At 43.0% G+C, this 20,752-nt stretch overlaps 1 protein-coding gene across 4 annotated transcripts in view; it reads left to right on the top strand.

The window, feature by feature from the left end:
• The window catches only part of Chn2 (chimerin 2), a 259,486-nt gene that overhangs the window by 134,053 nt on the left and 104,681 nt on the right, over positions 1 to 20,752 (top strand). For all 4 annotated transcript variants that reach the window (XM_021164052.2, XM_021164053.2, XM_029478202.1 and 1 more), the window contains exon 3: positions 17,469 to 17,524. In XM_021164052.2, the coding sequence (XP_021019711.1) occupies positions 17,469 to 17,524 (56 nt within the window). The remainder of the gene's footprint in view (positions 1 to 17,468; positions 17,525 to 20,752) is intronic.

Raw genomic sequence — 20,752 nt, forward strand, 5'->3', positions numbered from 1 at the left:
ACACACACACACACACACACACACACACACAAACCCTATGTTAATCTGAGAGTATGAATTTCCCATAATACACAAAACAGCCCCTGCCTCATAGCGCAGCCACCTCCCCTTTCTGACGTGTGCTTTCCGTCACCTTGTAAGACATATGCCTCTCCTGTTTAAAAATTTAAAAACATGCTGGCCACTGAGGCCTTTGTCACTTTGTTTTGTCTAATGGATTTCATTGCCCTTGGCACTCTCCAGCTTTCTTCTCCTCACAGATAGATAGCCCTCATCTCTGTGTGCAGCACACGCAGGGGCACCTCATTCTTTATTACATGAGTCTGCTCTCCCATCTGTGAAGTTAGGGGCTGTGTGCGTCTCTAAGGACCCTTTCCAATCTAGGGCTCTCCTTTCCCATCTTCGATTTTAAAAGACAGTGCTAATGACTTAGTAATTGGATGTTTTTGTTTGTTTGTTTCCTAATGGAGTGTGAAGTACTCTGACAGCAAATCAACAAACTATCCCTAGGAAGAGAGGCTGGGTGCTCCTTGCCTTACTGGGCATTGCACACTGCCGTGCGTGCATTAACAGCCCAATAAATATTTGTTGAGCGAATGCCACTACTGGGAGCTTAACTGAAATACAAGCCATTGGCTCAAATTCCTCTCCTCTTTTGCTAAATGACCTTGGGCCACCTAATTTATTTCTTAAAAGCACTTTTATGTCCTAAGGAAGCACGGGAGTGCATTGCTAACTATATGTCCACAATATCAATTTTACCAGTCTATTAGGTTGAAATTCTACTTTTACATCTAAAATCGTAAAACCTTACTTGCAGAAGGAGATAGTTTCAGCTATTTAATACAAACCTAGTGGTGTATACAAAGTTCTTTATTACATCAGGCTAATAGGCATTTGTTATTGAGAGCCCCCAAGTGAATGAATTTATAAAAATGTAGGGCATATAATAATACACAGGAGCCGGGCGTGGTGGCGCACACCTTTAATCCCAGCACTCGGGAGGCAGAGGCAGGCGGATTTCTGAGTTCGAGGCCAGCCTGGTCTACAGAGGGAGTTCCAGGACAGCCAGGGCTATACAGAGAAACCCTGTCTCGAAAAACCAAAAAAAAAAAAATAAAATAAAAAATAATACACAGGACATCTAAGCCACATTGAACAAAGACTTACAGAACAGCACTAAAATGAGATTCTTGGTCAGTGTGGATCCGGGCATCCTTTGTAGGTGTTGGTCCCCTTGTGAACTACTTCATGTTTTGTGCTTCTCAGGCTCACGCTGCACCATCAGATTCTCAGCATCAGCATCACTGAAGCAACCATCACCATGTCTGGTATTTCTAATGATTAAGACTTAAAAATCAACATGAAGATAATGTGGTCCCCATCTACCTACAGTGTGCAGGCTAGTGAGGGACGAGACACAAAGGAAAAGTTGATCTTGGTTCTCAGTGAAAACCAAGCAGTTTTTTCTGCTTTGCCATTACTCCCACCTGTCGGCTGCTGCTGAGAGGCGTCTAACCCAGTTTTGATGTTATTCCTAACAAAAACTTAGTCTATGCCTGAAGACAGGCTTGAAGAAATTCGTCTTTGTTTTATCGCTAATTGTCATCGTAAGGCCCAACCAACTCCATTTTTTGAAGAAACTCCATTTTGTCCAAGACCAGAGGCTAAACTGCAGTTCCGGGAAGGAAATCACAGAGCCGTCCTAAGCAGGCGTCCTATGGCAGCCCACCACCTTAGCGACAGACAGCCAGTCAGGCTGCAGTAGCCGGGTGAAGACACACATAAATAACCTGCAGGGTTAACAGGGATAACTCAGCCATCCTGCTTGTCAGGTGCTTCTGTCCTTGTGTTCGGCTCCTGCAGATTACACCAGAAATGCAGTTTTTAACATACTAACTTGCTGACCTGTACAGAAATTCCCCCAGTTTTCTGTAACCACAATAAAACCCTGAAGCCCTCTATACTTAAGCCTCTGCTGCGTGACAGTGAGAGGCTGAGAGACCTTGCTGGAGAGCTCATAAGAAGGACCCTTACGTGTTTTACGTCACAGCTGACTCCTCAGTGGGTTTTGGGTACCTGCAACTTGGGCGTAACATAGTGTTCTTGATTGCAAGTTAATAGAATATTCCAGTCAGTGGTCACATAGACTGACTGAGGCTCTGGATTCGGGCATGTTTGGACATGACCCTTTCCACTCCCCTGGCCTTTTTAATTATTATTGTTATTATTATTATTATTTTGATTATACTTTTCTTCAACTGGATTTTAACAAGTTCTTCCCATGTCATTTCTAGACAGACCCAGTACCCCCAAGGGTATTGGCATTGCTTTCAGAAACATCAGGCAAAGAGACCACCCATTTATTAGTGCTTCGAGAAAAACATCAGAATGACATTTCAGCCCTCCTTGACTTCATTTTCCCATTCCTGACTTCATCTCTGTGGTCAAGGTGTTGGTAACTGCTAACTTTCCCTGACTGATCAGCATCAACTTTGGAATCAATCCTGCCTAAAACATGATCAGAAAATGTAGAGAAACACGGGAAGGGGGAAGAAGCTCACGGGTGCTAGGGAGGTAGCCACGAACAGCACAGGTGTGCACATCGGGCAGTAAGGATCTTTAGAAATCTTCTTTTCCAGCGGTGTATGGATGGCGTCCCTGCATTCAGTCATTCATGCACCTAGTGCATATTAAGGCCCTGTCTGAAGTCAGAGAGTGCACTAGGAGCTGTTGGGCCATAAGGACACGTAAGACCAAGACTTGACTGGAGAAAGCCCAGTGTCACATGATGGCCCCAAATTTCTGCTCTCTCTCCATTTCCCTGTGGGATTAAAAGATCTTGTTATCCTCTTAGAAACAAACACTATCACTTCCTTAGCTATGTCCTTCGGATGCTCTTATCCCTAAACACCATACATCTGGAGCTCAACTACTAAAACCAACCCCCACCCCACCCCCACCCCCGCAAAAACCACAGGCAAAGTCAAGGAGGAAGTGTTGGAGTTAATGGCCTAAAAGAATTGCCACTTTTGAATTCACTTAAAAATAACAAGGAAGCCACATTTGAATATTAAGTCAGAAGTGTGTGAAATGTGAGCCTGGAGCTGACAGGTTCAAAAGCCAACCATTATGGGACTAGTCTGATTTTCTTTAGTAAGAGACCAAAAGCAACCATGCAGTCGATGCTGGAATGACAGCTCTCCCAGGAGGTCAGGTACTCAGAGCTTGTGCTGATTTCTCTAAACAGGAGCTTGGAACCTCACACCCTTGATCTGTAGAACTGCCACAGTCAAATCACCTGACGGGAATATGATAGTAGTTATTCTTTGATCCTATCCCAATCTGTGAGTCATAAAAGTAGCCTGTGTGCAATTTGTCAAACCCCATAGATCCTGCTTATGTACACAGATACCTGGCTCCCTGCTTTGGGGCCCCACACACCTTGTCTTTGGGTTACCATGGTGCCATTGGCCAAGCAGTGAATTTTAAGATAATATTTTATTAGCAAGGCAAAGCCTTCACATGGTGGCTAGAGGTGAGGTTGGAACCAGAAAATCATCTATAGTACCAGTAACCTGCTGCTCATAGCTGGGGAAGACATGGCAGTGGCCAGGCTGATACTGCTTATTCATTATGTACTGGCTAGAGGCAGTACTTTTAGAAGGGAGTGGACTGCAGAGCCCAATCTGGAGGGCTAGGATCCACCCATCTCAGTCCTAAGCCCTGTTTTTGAGTGGCTTCAGCACTCTGCTTGCATGACCTTTCCCATATTGCCCACAGGAACATGTTGACTTATCCCTATGTTGATAAGGTGAGTCAACTTTTGTTACGAAAGAATAAAATATTAGCTTTCTCAATCCTTAGATTCCAAGGGGAGCAAGGTGTCCCTTCTCTACCTCCACAAACCTCAGGGACCTCCACCACCTGGAGGTTGACCCAGTGGGAGAACTCTCTCCTGTGCTGGAAAAGGCCCCTGGCTAGGGAGGGCCTCCAGCATGCATGGGACATTGCTGTAGAAGCAGATGCTACCGTGTCATCCCTCTGCTTGTGGAACCAACCACCTTAAGAGTGGCATTCATTCGTGCATTTTGCTTGTGAAGTATGTTTGTTGAGTTAAATCAGGAAGTGAGACTTTCAGACGTTGTGACATATTTCATACCTCAAATGCGCCTTGGAGAATTATTCCCGTGGGTGTTTGATTAGCTAACCCTTTAAATGGTGTACAGGACCCTACTGAAAGCTAAGGTAGGAAGCTTCCTGGCTTTTGATTGGCTCTCATGTCAGCATCCGGAGAGATAGACACATGACCCAAGTGGTCCACTGGCTTCCCTTCCATTTTGACAAACTCTGCTGCTCAGAGAGCATAGAGCAAGCCTTAGGAGTCTGAAGACCTTTTGGCTGAGAAAAGGGCCACCAGCTAATGATGTCTGTCATGTCACTTCCAGGAGTGAAAGTGGCTGCCTGGCTTATTGTGCTTCAGGAGCCTTTCCCACTTCCTCTTCCAAACCATCCCTTACGCTTCTGTTCCCAGTGTGTGGCTGGTGAGCCTGCATTTCTCTATGCCCAAGTGACAACTGCCCCAGAGGGTGAGTTTACGGGATCTGGGCTGCTGACATCAAGCACACTGTCCAAAAGTGCACCATGCCTGCATCCTTCTGTTCCATCAACAGCATCCCAGCCCCTTCTCATCTAGGATCTGCTTTCCCTCATTCCCTCATCTTACACACTCTCACAATCTCTGCTGTGTGTGAATAAACCACTGTCTTCCCTCCTCCCTGCTTCCCAGTGTCCCCTGCCTGGTCTCCCTTTGGTGAGGTCAAGACAGTACCTCTGCCCTGGATGCGTTCGAGAATCTTCTGGAAATGTCTAGGAAAACAGATTTTGAAGACTCCTTCCAGATTCATGGAGTGGATTGTGCCAGGAATATAGACTAGGGATCTATATTTTGTAACAGTTTCCAGTAAATTCTAATGGGATCAGACCCACATGGGACTTTTCTAGCAACTGTGCTAGAAAGCCATTGGCTTTGGGCCTGGACATCCAGATTGGAGACTTGATTTGGTCCTGTTGTCGGTGTGACTTTCAGTGTCTTCAAAATGAGCTCTAACTTTGTTAGCACAAGTGAGTAGATCCTTGAGGAAGAGTCAATGAGAACATGCCAGAATGTCTGATTTACAGCAAGCTCCAAGCAATGCCCGTGCCCTTGTTTGCTTTCTGTTGCTGTGATAAACACCATGACCAGAAGCAACTTGAGGAGGAAAGGTTTTATTTAGCTTCGAGTCATACTCTATCACTGAGCAAGTTGGGGTTGGGAACTCAAGGCAGGAATCTAGAGGCAGGAACTAAAGCAGAGGCCATGGAGGAATGCTGCTTACTAGCTTGCTCTCCATGGCTCCCTGACCTGCTTTCTTTTACACCCCAAGACCACCTGCCCAAGGGTAGTACCAGTGGGCTGGGTCCTCCCATATCAATCATTAATCAACAACAACTAAGAAATATCCCCCAAAATGTTCATCATCCCTAGCAATTAGGGAAATGCAAATCAAAGCAATTTGGAGATTTTGTTTTACTCCAGCAAGAATGGCAAGATCAACAAGACAGCAGACGACAGATGAGGGGAAGCAGACCCTTCACTCATTGATGGTGGGATGGCACACATGTCCAGTCACTCTGGAAATCAGGGTGGAGAAGTCTCAAAGGGCCAAAATTAAATCTATCATGTGACCCAGATATACCACTCGTTGGTATGTGCCAAGAGGACTGGATGACTTACACCACCGATGGCTGTTTAGACATGTTCGTGGTTGTTATATTCACAATTGCAAATAGGAGAAACCTAAATGTCCTATAACCAGTACAATTAACGGATAGAAAATGAAAGTGTGGTACATGGACTCTATGGAGTATTATTCAGCCATTAAAAAGTGAAACCCTGAACTTTGCAAGTAAACTAGAATAGATCACGTTGAAAATAGAATAGAATAAAAACTAGAATAGATCATATTGAGTGATATAACTTAGTCCTAGAATGATAAGGATCTCTCTTATCTGAAGCTTCTAGTTAAATCTTCAGATGTGAGTACGTAGCTTGGAGTAACTGCAGAAACCTGGAAAATAAAGAGGGACCATTACAGGGTCGGAGCAACAGAGAGGGGAATAACAGGGTACAAGTGATGTGAACAGGAAAATGGGAAAATGGGAGGCTGTACTTAGGGAAAGGAGGCGGGTAAATACAGAAGGAAGTGATAAAATAAGCCATAAGGAATCATGCTATTAACTATCTACTTAAAATATATTTATAATACATGCAGCTTTGTGTATAAATAGATATATATTGTTTAAATCGATTGTTCCCATCTGGACTGACAGTGCTCCATCCAAGGTCCATAGACTACCAACAGCAACAAAAATAATACCAGGCATGAGAAGCCCTCTTTTGGGCTGTTCATGGTTGTCCAAGAGACATTAACACATTATAGACTGTTGCTACTGTACTTGCTTGCCCTTCAGAGGTGGAAGGTAAGTCCTTATTGCTGAAGATGCCATCCACTTTGGACACAGAACACAGAGACCCCTGAGCTGGAACTGACCCAAAGCCTCCTTGAGGACTAGAAGGCAAGGTGTCACGCAAGATTCCAGAGGGAAATAACCAATGATTCTACCCAGCTGTGACACCTACAGACCACAGCAGTAGCCTGCCAGCAAGGCACAGTAGCCCTAAAGGGTCAGTGCTGGCATGCATAACTTGGTGGTAGCCAATAGCATTATAGCATCCTACTTGGACTTAAGACCTGCTCAACAAGAGGGAAGTCATGCCTGGTGCTGGAAACCTAGCCAACTACCCAGGGAAGTCATGGATCTTGGAAGAGAACTTTCGACTGTCGACACTTTACTAAATCAGCAAAACCCTTAACTACCTGCTAAACATCTGTCCTTATACCCACATATGAGTGGAATCCTCACCCCTCATCAAACAAATCTCTTTGTAACAGAAAGAGACTGTTGCAGAAAATGGCAACTAATCTAAAAGCTGAATTGCCGAGCCCAGTCCCAACTGATACAATTACAACTCTTATTCCTAAGGCTCAGGGATCATTGTAGAAGAAGGGCGAAAGAAAGGTCTGAAAAGCCAGAGGAACAGGGGATTTGCTGTGAGTTCCTGTCTAGTAGGGATATCAGAGATATAGCCGTAAAGTTTGACCAACATGACTGCCCAAACACAAACTGACGAAGCACAAGAGACATGCAGATGAGAGACAGCTCAAGAGGCCATAGTCCCCCACAAAGGGCTACAGGCAGCGAAGGAAGGCTGAGAGCAGGAGAGATAGCCCTCCCCAGGGAAGAGCACACCGCACGTGCGTGTGTATAATAACAGTTAATAAAAGAGACTATGAATTTGAAAGAGGGCAAAGGAGGTGTGAATATGGAAGGGTTTGAAGGGAGAAATGATGTAATTATATTGCAATCCCCAAAATAAAAGAAATTAGTTTTCAAAAGAGAAGTAACTGCCCCTAGTCTTGCCCATGGGCCAATCTGGCACAGACATTTTCTCAAATGAGACTCCCCGTCCTTCCACTCTTTTGTCTGTACCTATAGCTACTCACACCTGAGTCCCTCAAAGAGAGACCCATGCCCCTTTGCCCTGACAACCCAGGAAAGACAAATGGTTTCCCCTTGTGCCAGTCCTTGAAGCTCTTGTCCCGTGTGGATGTGTGACTATAACATGACTTCCTCAGATTCACCTTGAAGGCACTGCTATCCCTTCATCAAGTTCTCTCTGTTTTTAGTGCTGGTGGCATTGCAACCCACAGAGCCATGTGGCTGTCCTTGTGATCCCACACTGTAGTCAGGACAGAGAGTATACAAGAAATAAAATCTTGGTTTTGTCTATGAATGGTTTTCATGGTAGTGAGGGCTGTGGGGAAGCCAAGCAGCAGGAGGGAGCAAAGCGGGGCTGTTCTGCATGGGCACAGCTGCCAAGACTTCTCAGAGACTGAAGCAGAGACCTGAATGGATGCACTCAGCAAAAAGCCACACAGATGAAGGGAGTACAAAGGGCCTGAGGCGCAGGAACAAGTAAACCAGGACTTTGAAATCAAAAGACCATAATTCAGCTGAGTGTCCTCTCGCTGATAATAAACTTCTCTGTGCTGTCTTTCCTCATCAGTAAAGCAAGAATGTAAGCAATACCGAGTTGCGTTTTCTAGGTTCTGTGAGGTGTTGTCTGGAGTCACTGGCAGGCTAATCTTAGTAAGCCCTTCCTTTCTCTGTGCCTGCATCCCCTTCGCCCTCTCAGCCTCTGCATAATGCTGACAGTGGTGCCTGGCACTTAGCAGATGCTCATGCATTTGCTGATGTGACTTGCAAAGGAGCATTTAGCTCAGACTTCTCTAGTCTTGTGACAGGCGCCCCTCCTTAGACTCCTCCATCACAGAAGGTATTCACAGAGCTGTCCCCACAAGTCCCCGGAGAACTGTTGGCTTCAGGGAGCACTGACAATGAGGAGAGAGGTGAGAGGGGAGGCTTTCTGCGACTCCACTTGGGTGTAAACCCCCGTTAATTTTTACACAGGCTTTATAGAGAATAGCCTTTGTAGTACACTGCCCTCTCTGACAGCCTCATCCTGCTATGAGCCAGCCCAGGAGTAAGTATCCTACTGGTACAGGAACAAAGGGACTTCCTGTGCAGCTTCCCTGGGATCTTGAGGATGGCAAGAATCCTTGTTTCTCTGTCAATGGCTAGCTTGTCCTCATGTCCCCCTTCTGCAAGCATTCTTACCGTAGACTCTCAGAACCTTTCTCTTATTTTTGAGTAAGTGATACCTATGTGTGGTTCCCAAATCAAGGCACCAGAAAGATATTCATGCAGAGCTCTGTCTTGCTGCTGTCCTTTCTCTCTTTCCATTTCTCAAAGGCAATTGCTTTCATTACTTCCTTGTTCCTGCCAGAGCTTATTTATAAAGACATAAGCAAGAATGAATATAAACAGACTATTTCTTTTATCCTTTTCTTACAATGGAACTGTATGGTGTGTGTGTGTGTGTGTGTGTGTGTGTGTGTGTGTGTGTGTGTGTGTGTGTGTTTAGATACAGCAGTCTTCTGCTCTGTGGGACATTGGTTCCAGGCCTTCTGCAAATGCCAAAGCTGAAGCTTGGCTCCAGTTGTTACTATAAATTCATGTAGTAGTTGCACGTGAAACATACACAGCCTCCTATGGATGTCAGATTACCCTAGATGACTTTCAGTGCCAAATGCAATGTGAAATACAGTGTAAACAATAGGTTCCCAAGTGTTTGTGAGCACTGATGAGAAAGAGCAATACATGCTTGGTATGGGCACAGTTTGTTTCCAAATGTCTTTGGTGAGCATTTAATTGAATCTGCAAGTGAGAAAGCCCTGAGTACTGGGGTCTGACTGTGTGCTGTATCTCCCTTGCCCTGTTTTAAATCATACTATATAAGCAAAAGACCTGTAAGGTTAAAGCCCAAACAAAAGAGTATAAGACACATACACACACACACACACACACACACACACACAAATATCTCCAGTACCACTGAGTTCATTTTGTGTCAGCGATCTATGGCGTGGCACAATGTCTGCCTCTTAACTGGCATTTATATATCCAGTGAGGCTCCATTATAGAAAACTAATTTTTCTTTTGCCAGTGGCTTTCCATTGAAGACAGCTTTTGGTTTAAGGATGGGGTGCTGAGGTCCCATCTGCCTGAGACCTGTGCAGACTCTGTGCATATAGCCTCAGTATCTATAAGTTATATGTGCATTGGTCCTATTGTGTCCAGAAGGCCTTTATTCCCCAGTGTCTTACATCTCTACTGGTTCTACCTCCCCTTCCACAGATTTCCCTGAACCCTGAGAGCACAGGTTTAAGGGAGTCTGAGTGATCCAATGGCCCTCTTCATGCTGTCCACTGCAGGGAGAAGGTTCTCTGATGATGGTTGAGCAAGACATTGATCTATGAATATAGAAGGGTGTTATTGGGAGTCATTATATTGCCATTTTCCATAAACAGAACAGTAGTATTTGGTTTTTCCCCTAGGTCCCTGACATATCAAGTCTCAGCTTCTTTGGCACCAAAACAATGCTGGATATGTGTTTCATTTATTTCATTGAGTGGGCTTAACTCCAATCAGGTAGTGGTTGGTCACTCCCACAACTTTTGTGCCCCTGTTGCACCAGCATATGATGCAGACAGGTCCCCATCACAGATCCAAGAGTTTGTACCTAGGTTGCTGTTTACCTTTCTTTGGTAGCATGCACAGTAACTTCCAGTACCACTGACACTAGTTAGTAGGGGTGACGGCACTAGGTAGTCATTAGCATAAGTTATTTGTGCTCAGGGAGTTATGTAGGGATTATCTTCAGCAAGAGGGCCCTATGATCATTTGTAAAGAACAACCAATGAATAACTTTAGCTATAGCCTAAGTTATCTGGGGGGTTTCCATGGGGACCCTTTGTTGAACAACTCAATTAGATGTAAACTATTCCACCAGAGGTTTCATTTGTGGGAAGAAATGTCGAGTTAGAGCTTTGTCGCCCTGATATTTGGTGATTCCATTTAGATTTCTTTCATATATGTGTATATATTTTTTGGAAGCTTCTACTGGGGTAAGGCTTCCATGAGACCCCTCCGCTGGCCTTATGCTTGGCCGTCCTCTCTCATTCCCTCCTATCCTTCTCCCCTTCCCTCTTTGACCCTCCAATCCATCTCCCCAACCCTCATCCATCCATAGCTACCTATACTATCTCCCCTTCCTAAGGAGGGTCTTCCCTTCCCTCCCAGTTCCTTACTACTCACCACCGTATTTATACGCACTGTAGCCTGCTTTTCAAAGACTTAACAGCTAACTCCTACATGTAAGGGAATACATACTATTTTTATCTTTAAGAGTCTAGATTACCTTGTTGAAGATGACTTTTTTCCTCGCTCCATCCCTTTACCTTCAAACTTCTTGATTTTTTTTTTGTTTGTTTGTTTTTAACAGCTGAATAATATTTCATTGTGTAAATGCACCACATTTTCTTTGTCCATTCATCTACTGATGGATCCAGATTCTGGCTGTTATGAATAGAGCAAGGAACATGGTTGATCAGTATCTGTTTAGTAGGATGTTGGGTTTATGCCCAAGTGTTGTATATCTGGGTCTTGAGGTAGATCTATTTTCAGCTTCCCGAGGAACTGCCTCACTCATTTCCATAGTGACTATACAAGTTTGCATCCCCACCAGCAATAGATGAGTGTTCCTTCTACCTCAGATCTTCACCAGCATGAGTTGTCAGGTTTTATTTCTTTTTAATTGATGATGGCCATTTTAACTGGTCTAAGATAAAAATCTCAGTGTACTGTTGATTTGCATTTCCCTGATGACTCGGGATGTTGAACATTTCTTTAAGTGTTTCTCAGCCATTTGAGTTTTATCTTTTGAGGATTCTGTAGAGATATCCACCCCATCTTTACTTGTGTTGTTTTTCTGATGTTCAGTTTTTTGAGTTCTTTATATATTTTGGATATGAACCCTCTATCGAATGTGGAATTGGTGAAAAGAAAAAAAAAAAACTTTTACCATTTTTGTAGCCTGCCACTTTGAATAGTTTTGTCCTTTGCCACACAGAATCTTTTCAGTTGCATGAGGTCCCTTTATTAATTGTTCTTAGTGCCTGTGTTAGCAGTGTCCTGTTCGTAAAGCTGTTTGCTGTGCCAATGAGTTCAACACTATTCCTGCTTTCTCTTCTATCAGATTCCGTGTATCTGGCTTTGTGTTGAGGTCTTTGATTGCTGGAAGTTGAGTTTTGTGCAGGATAAGTATGGGTCTGTTTGCTTTCTTCTACATGCAGCCACCGAGTTTAAATAGCACCACTTGATAAAAATGATGTCTTTTCCCCCCAGTATTTCTGGCTTCTTTATAAAAACTCAGGGGTCTATAGGTGTGTGGATTTGGGTTTAGATCTTCAGATCTAGTCCATTGATCAACATGACTGCTTTCATGCCAATAAGTTGCTGTTTTTATTACTATAGCTGCATGGAAGTATAATTTGAGACTGTGGTGGTGGTGGTAGTTCCTTAATTATTCAAGCTAAAATGTTAGCTATCCTGGGGATCTTGTGTTCCCATATGAAGCCGAAAGTTGTCACTTCAAGTTATGTGAAGAATTATGTTGGAACTTCGATGAGGACGGCATATAATCTGTAGATTGCTTTTGGTAGGATGTCTGTTCTCACTATATAAATCTTTTATAATTAATTGATTTTATTCATTTATCTGACATCCTGACTGTCACTATATAAATCTTACTAATCCATAAGCATGGGAAAATTTCCATCTGCTAATATCTTCTTCAATGCCTTAAATTTTTATCATACAAGTCTTTTATTTTCTTGGTTAGAGTTACACCGAGTTATATTTTTGAAGCTATTGTGAAAGGTGTTGTTTCCATGATTTCTTTCTCAGTCCATTTGGCATTTGTATAAAGGAGGGATACTAATTTTGTGTGTTAATTTTCCTGCCACTTTGCTGAAAGTACTTATTAGCTGTATGAGGTTCCTGGTGGAGTTTTGGGGGTCATTTATGTTTATAGTTAGATGATGATAAATAAAGATGTTTTGAAATCTCCCTTTCTTATTTATATCTCCTTGCTCTCCTTCATTTGTCTTATTCCCCTGGCTGAGACTCCAGGTACTATACTGAATAGGTACGGAGCAGTTGACAGCCTTATCTTGTTCCTTATTGTAGTTGGAATTTTACTTTTGAGTTATTCTCCATGCGGGTTGAAGTTGTCTGTGTGCTTGCTGTAAATTGCCCTTATTATGTTGAGGTATGTTCTTTAAGTCCCTATTTCCTCAAGACCTTCTATTATGAAGGGATGTTGGATTCTGTCAAAGGTTTTGTTTTGTTTTTGCATCCAATGCTGAATTCTAATGCATATCTAACTATATGGCCATGTGATTATGATAGGTTGCATACACATACACATGCACGTGCACATGCACATACACATACACATGTTTTCCTTCCTACATCTCTGGGATGAATCCTACTTGTCTTAGTTTGGGTTATTATTGCTGTGATAAAACACCATGACCAAAACAACTTGGGCAGGAAGGGATTTCTTTGGCTTATGTTTCCACATCTTAGCCTATCACTGAAGACAGTCAGGACAGGAGTTCAAACAGGGCAGAAACCTGGAGGCAGGAGCTGATCACAGTTTACAGAGGAGTGCTGCTTACCAGCTTGCTCCCGTAGCTTACCCAGCCTGCTTTCTTAGAATTTAGGACCACTAGCCCAGGGGAGGCCTCACCTACAATAGGCTGGGTCTCCCCCATCAATCAATAATTAAGAAAATGCTCTACAGACTTGCCTACAGCTTGATCTCATGGAGGAATTTTCTCAGTGGGATTCCCTCCTCTCAAGTAATTCTAGCCCAGTGGTTCTCAACCTTCCTTTAATACATTTCCAAATGTTGTAGTGACCCCCAACCATAACATTGTTTCATTGCTACCTTGTAACTATGATTGTGTTGGTGTTGCGATTGTAGTATAAACATCTGATAAGCAGGTTATCTGATGTGACCCCGGATGGGGTGTTGGCCCACAGATTGAGAATGCTTCTCTAGCCTGTGTCAAACTGTCATAAAGGTAGGTAGCACACTACTTGATCGTGGTGGATCATCTTTATATGTTTTTGGACTTGGATTGAAAATATTTTATTGAGAATTTTTACATCTATGTTCATAAAGGAGATTGATCTATAATTCTTTGTTTTGTCTTTGAGTGGTTTAGCTATCAAGGTAATTTTGGCTTCGTAAAGAATTAGACAACGTTCTTTCTGTTTCTATTTTATGGAATAATTTGAAGAGTATTGGTATTAATTTTTCTTTGAAAGTCTGGTAGAATTCTATGCTACATCCATCTTGGTCTGGGCTTTTTTTTTTTTTTTTTTTTTTTTGATTGGGAGACATTAAATTGTTGCTTCTATTGCACTAGAGGTTATGGGTCTGTTTAAATTGCTTGTCTGGTCTTGATTTAAAATTAGTAATTGATTCTTGATTTTTATCAAGAATCTATTTTATTTCATTAGTTCTTTGTATTATTTTTTGTTTGTTTGCTTGCTTCTACTTAATTGATTTCAATCCTGAGTTTATTTCTTGCTGTATATTCCTTTTGGGTGTTATTTTCTCTTTTTTGCTCTAGAGCTTTTGGGTATACAATTAAGTTACTAATATGGGATATCTCAAATTGTTTTATATAGGTGCTCAGTGCTATAACTTGCCTTTTAGAACCACCTTTATGGTGTCCCATAAATTTGGGTATGTTGTATTTTAATTTTCATTCAATTCTAAAACGTTTTTAATTTCTTTCTTTATTTCTGTCTTGACCCATTTTTTTATTTAGTAGTGAGTGGATCAGTTTCTGTGAGATTGTAAGATTTCTTCTGCTGTTGATATCCAGCTGTAATCCACAATGGTTGAATAAGACAGGGGATGTTATTTAATTTTCTGATATCTGCTGAGATTTGCTTTGTGGCCAACTATTGTGCTAAACTGTGGAGAAAGTTCCTTGAGGTGATGAGAAGAATATTCCTCTGTGTTATTTGTGAAATGATCTGTTCTGTAGTTGTTTAGCCTGGTTCTTCCTCCCAGCGCCATGCTCCCAGAAATAAGACTCAGACTCAAAATATATTCACAAATACCTTAACCATATAGCTAGGCTCTTTTCCGGCTAGATCATGACTTAGATAACCTGATTACTGTAGCCTACATTCTGCCCCATGGCTGGCTACCTGTGCTCAGGTATGATGCATCTGTCTCCTCACATCTTCCCAGGTGGATCTCCTGCCTCTCTCTACCCCAGAATTGTTTCTGCCTCTAAGCCTTAAGCTATAGGCTTTTTAATTGACACGTGATACATCCATACAAAAGAAGATTGAAGGGAACACTATCTGTAAAAAGAGGGGAAACCAACTTGGCTAAGAAAAGAACATGATGTGTGGTAAAACAGGAGCATGCAGAGCACAGCACCATGCCAATGCCCAGCTCTTGAACCTGAAGCCCTTTGAGCCTCTAGGATGCTCTTGCCTCATACTTCAGGGAGGGTTCTAGGCAGTGATGGACCCTTGTAAATGTGATTCATACATGAAGTGTTGATGAGGGCACTGTCTGTAGGATAAAGAGGGAAAATGGGACTTGCAAACAGCCTTGAGATCAGCCCTGAGGACCTCCTATGGTTGGTGAATTGGTGGAACAAGAGGAGACAGCTCCAGGCCTGGAAAAGAAGAACCCAAGTGTGAGGAAAGCAGAGGCAGAGGGTTGACAATGGCATGTGCACTCAGCTCGCTATTCCTGCCACCCCCCTTTCGGTGCACTGCTTCATCAGGACCTGCAGGCTTTCCCTCCAGATTGGAGTCAATTGTTTGGAAGCCATCTTCTTAGCTGTCTTTCTTGGTGTCTTTCTGAGCCAAGAAGTCATGCTGGGCTCTGCTGTCTTTCTATATATGGGTGTGTTTTCCCTTGGGTGGCACATGCATGTGGGCACCTCACACTTAAAAGCATAGCAGATTCCAACACTGGGCAGCAGTACCTAGTTTGCTCTATGCTGATGCTGTGGAGTCCATGCTTAATTGGGTAAGAAAGCAGCCATGATGAGCTGAAGGCACCAGTTATAATTATAGATGAAGTCCCATAGTTCCCATGTCCATATCCACACTGTGTGCCTCTTCCTTAAGATTCTTCTGCTTTATATTTTTGGACTGAGATTAAATCAGAAATGTGTACTTGTATTATTTTGTTTTCTTAAAATACCTTATAGAATGTAGATTTTACCTTTTTATAGACTTACTCTGCCTAAAATTCATTTTTCTTCTTCAAGATTCTGCATATAGGACTAACTTGGTTTGTTTTCAGCATTGGCAGAGGGTAGCCGTTCCCTCGTAGAGGGCCATGTGAGGGTCAGCTTAGAGGTAGCTCCTTGCCTACACAGACAGGGAGCCCTGCATCGAATCCTGGCACCACAGAAAAGAAAGACAGAAAAAGAGGGAGTAAAGGAAGGAGAGAGGAATTCATATTAGTCCAGCAGAAGAAAAAAATCCCTCATTTTCATCTGAAAAAAATCCTAGTTAATTGTCTGGTGAGCTGGGCCCTATGCATCACCTGCCTTGCGCATGCCTTCTGCATACTGTGAGTAGAATACCATGCACACCTAGGAAAGCAGCTTGAGAGGAAAGGGCTTCTTTGGCCTCCATGTCATGATTACAGTCTATTATGCAGGAACCTGGAGGCAGGAACTGAGGCAGAAGCCATGGAGGGGTGCTGCTTACTGGCTTGCTCTCCATGACTTGCTCAGTTTGTTTTCTTATGCTCTGCAGGACCAAGAGCCCAAGGGTGGCTCCACCCACAGAGGACTTCCCTTATCACTCACTAATCAAGAAAATGGCCCCACAGACTTGTTTCTAAGCCAATCTTTGGTGGCATTTTCTCAACCAAGGTTTCTCCTCCCAGATGACCCTGGTTTGTGTTGAATTGACAAAAACAAAAACTACAAAACAAAACAACAATAAAATCTATTCAGGACACAAACCTGTCATTTAAATAGGTTCAGATAATTATTAAGATTTGAGAGCACCCAGACAAGAGAAAAAGAGAAACAGCAACAGATAGGACGATTAATCAGATGAATGAGAATCTGTGGTGAGAGGGGTGTATGTGTGTGTGTGTGTGTGTGTGTGTGTGTGTGTGTGTGTGTGTGTGTGAGAGAGAGAGAGAGAGAGAGACAGAGACAGAGACAGAGAGACAGAGAAAGAGACAGACAGAGACTCAGAGAGCGACAGAGAGACAAAGAGAGACACAGAGAAACAGAAAGAAGACAAAAAGAGAGACAGAGAGACAGACAAAAACAGACAGAAAGAAGACAGAGGGACAAAGACAGGGACACCGAGAGACAGAAAGAAGACACAGCAACAGAGAGACAGAGGCTTGCTATTTTCTTCACTCACAGAATAAAGTGGCAGTGTCTGATGCCTGCTCTTCCCCAGCTATGTCAGTAGCCATCAGCATTTGAATTGAGGGATCCTGTTATACCATCCTACACTCAGGTACTCACAAGCAGGAATTCATCTCCAAAATAATCAAAAGCATTTTACCTGTATCTAGTCTCCCAAGAAAGCCATAGAATGAACATCGCCAGCAACAATTGTGAAGCTAAATTGGCTTTATAAGAGAGGGAAAAAAAATCAATTTTGCTGGTTTGCATTCAGTGACTAATTTCCATATAAATGAGCTGACTTCTGACTTCACCCAGTCTGAAGATTGTGTCTGTGCTCTGTGTTTTTTTTGTTTTGTTTTGTTTTGTTTTTAATCTGCGGTCCTGAGGCTGAACCTGGCTGAGAATATGTGAAGATGTGTTGCTTAGGCAGTGTGGTTTCCTAATTATAATCATCTTTTTTTCTTTTGGCAGTGTATCAGCTGCAGCAAGAGGCACCTCGTCCCAAGAGGATCATTTGTCCCCGGGAGGTCCGTACTCAGCTCTCTCCAGTACACCTTGTTAAGTGTGATGAATTGGCAGCTCAGTGGGCTGATGCTGGAGGGACTTCAGGTTTCCTGGGGGGCAATTTCTATTAACGTTTGGCACAGTGTCACCAAATTGAATATCTTCATAACTATATACTGAGACCACATGTTAGCTCAATACCTGGTTTTACAATCTGAGAATCAAATGTCTCACATTTTTAAACAAATGCAGAGACAAACAAAACTCTTTGTAAATGCCACAAAACAGGTGATCACCTTGTTTTGTGTCACAGTAGTTCCGACTGTTTTCAGGATTCTTTATTAGCATATGCTAATTAAATTCAATTACAGGTTTCACTGTGACACTTTATACATTTGTAATATATTCACTCCCATAACCCATCTTGCCCCCATACCACTAATCTTCCTATTTGAAACTAGCCCCACCCCCATGTGTGGGCGTGTCCAGGGAAGTTTCATCAGGGTTGGCCATGGGAGATGGGCATCTTACAGCAAGCTACAACACACTATCAAACAAGATGGCTCTAGCTCTCCTAGCAACCATTAGCTACCCATGAATCTTCAGAGGTGGGTGGGGCCTCGTGAGCACCTTCTCCCTCTGTGACAGAGGATTGACATGTCTGATCTCAGTGTAGATCTTGAGGTCTTGTGCAGGCCATCAAAGATGCTATGAGGCCAGGAGTCCTACTTTCTCATTGTTCCCACCCTCTCTTCAGCCAGCAATGTCACCTGAGCTTTGGAGGGACTTATAAAGGTGTCTTGTTTATGGCTTGCCATTCAACCAATCACTTCTGTTTAGCAATCTGACCAATTAGGAGCCCTTGTTCTTAATGCTCCACCCCTATTTTAACAAAAAAAAAAAAAAAGCTTGTCTAGCCAAAGATGGCAGCAGCAGTAATCCTTGGGCATACATAGTTATTTAGGCAATTTGGTGGCCATGGCCCATTTAGCAAAGCAAAAGCTCAGCCTTCCTGCTAGGGCTTCTGCCCTCTCCATCTGTGACATCTGACCAGGTATAAACTGTCATGTTTTGGCTCTTTTTTAACATGCTCAGCTATGAAATGTTTCCAGAAAACCCACAAAATTCCTGGGCATTTCCAGGATCCATAGTCAGCAAAGCATTGTAGTTTCATCATATTTACTTGACATTTTAAAAAAATAATAAAGCTGTATGTCCAGAGTAACTATGTTTTGACCCTGGAAATAGCATTCAGAATATATTCCCTCATAAAAATCCCAGCACACTCACTCAAGCTTCAGTTGCTCTCCCCTGACTCCTTAATGAGTCGGTTTGCTCATGACCTGGGGTACCAGCGAGCTTTGAAGAGCGAGATCAAAGGGCTGTTTCCTGTTATCATCCTGACCAGTTTGTAAGTAGCCCACCTAAGACCCTCCAAACCAAAGGCCCATGGGTCCGAGCTTCTTTTGGTAGTTTTTGAATTAAGTACAGAGCAGCAGCCAGCGTCTAAAGCTCTCTGTGGGCCCTGGTGAGGGGAGGAGCCTCCCATGCCAGCACTCATGAGACTCAGACTTGTCAGGAACGTCAGTGATTTGGGTGGTTTCGAACCTGTTTCAAAGACTGAAGTATGTGCATTCTCCTAACTGTCTGTTCTCTCTCTCTCTCTCTCTCTCTCTCTCTCTCTCTCTCTCTCTCTCTCTCTCAGCTACCTTCTCACTCGTTAGCCAGTTTCCATTTACAATTTTACTTCTGTGGAAAGGGACTAAAATTCATCAGATAATCTTGATTCTAATAGACAGAATAGACTTTCTCGTCTCAGGAATGTCACTAGAGAGGAGAAAATATCTGATTATGAGAACAGCCCAAGATGAGTTCTACTTTCCTCGGCAGTCTGATGGTCTCACCAGGTCCGCTGTGTGTCATCCTTTGGAGAGTTGGTAACACGTACACAAGAGAAAAGTCCATTTGCTTTAAATGAAATAAGAATTATGAAACAGGCTACTGAAATTCGTCCACTGCTTCTTTGCATATAATGTTTCTTCAGCAAGGGTTTATATGTAGGGGTGTAGCTTTGAGATGAGAAGAATGTAATTAGAACACACTTGGTCAGTGGCTCAGTTGGTAGCATCTGCCTTGTATGTATGCAGACCTTAGAACCTAAAAGGAGCCAGGCGTGGAGACACATGCTTATGTTCCTGGCATTGGGGAGACAGAAATAGGCAAATCCCTGGTGCTTCCTAACCAGTCAGCCAACCTAGCCTATTTGGCAAGTTCCAGGCCATTGAGATACCCTGTCTCGGAAAAAAAAAAGGTAGATGGATCTTAAATAACAGCACTGAAATTGCCCTCTGGACCATGTCTACATATGTGCACACATTGCATGTACTCATATACAAAAACACACATGCATGCATGTGCTCGTATACATGATCAAATCAAAAATAAAATTCTTAGTTGGAACACAACTAAGAATTTAAATATAAGTAAGAACTGCCCTGGAGGTAATAACAGAAGCTCATTAGGAAAGATGTTTTCCAGCATTATTGCTGGAAACCACAGGGGACCGTAAATGTCATTGTCACTGTCAGCAGATGTGTATGGAGCACTTACAGTCCAGGTGTGTGAACTCTGGCAAAGAACTTGGCTATTGCCATTTTAAATCTCTTAATAAATGAGAAAAATGGTGAAATAAATATGAGAGAGAGAGAGAGAGAGAGAGAGAGAGAGAGAGAGAGAGAGAGAGAGAGAGAACATGAATGAACGTATCTCCTGACACCTGACAACCATGGCAACTTTCCTTTAAGTAAAGGCAATAGGTAGATGCTCACATCACAGAAACTCTTCCTGGATTTCCAGTGATGCTCTTCAGACGTCCAGGGTATTGAGGACCTGCCATACAGTCCTCACTACCAACTGCATCTAAGCATACAGTACATGTATGCTTTTAAGCCCTTCCTGTGTTTTAAACCATGTTTTTCACCTCTCTCTCTATCTTGACTAATTTGGCTCAAACAGATGATTGCTAGCTAATGTTTGACCCACAGGTAGCTGGTCCTCACAAGTTCCATATTCCATGTCAGCCATGAAGCCTGGTATAGAGTGAATGTCCGTTAGCTCCAGTTCCTCAGCAGGCTGCCTGTGGCCAACCAGAGGCAGGCATCAGATGATAAAGGGTCAAGTTTGCCAGGGAAAACAGGTGCAGTTCTTTTTTTTTTTTTAAGATTTATTTATTTTTGTGAGTACAGTGTCAC

The sequence above is a fragment of the Mus caroli genome, chromosome 6 (assembly GCF_900094665.2).
Source record: "Mus caroli chromosome 6, CAROLI_EIJ_v1.1, whole genome shotgun sequence".
NCBI classification, from domain to species: domain Eukaryota; kingdom Metazoa; phylum Chordata; class Mammalia; order Rodentia; family Muridae; genus Mus; species Mus caroli.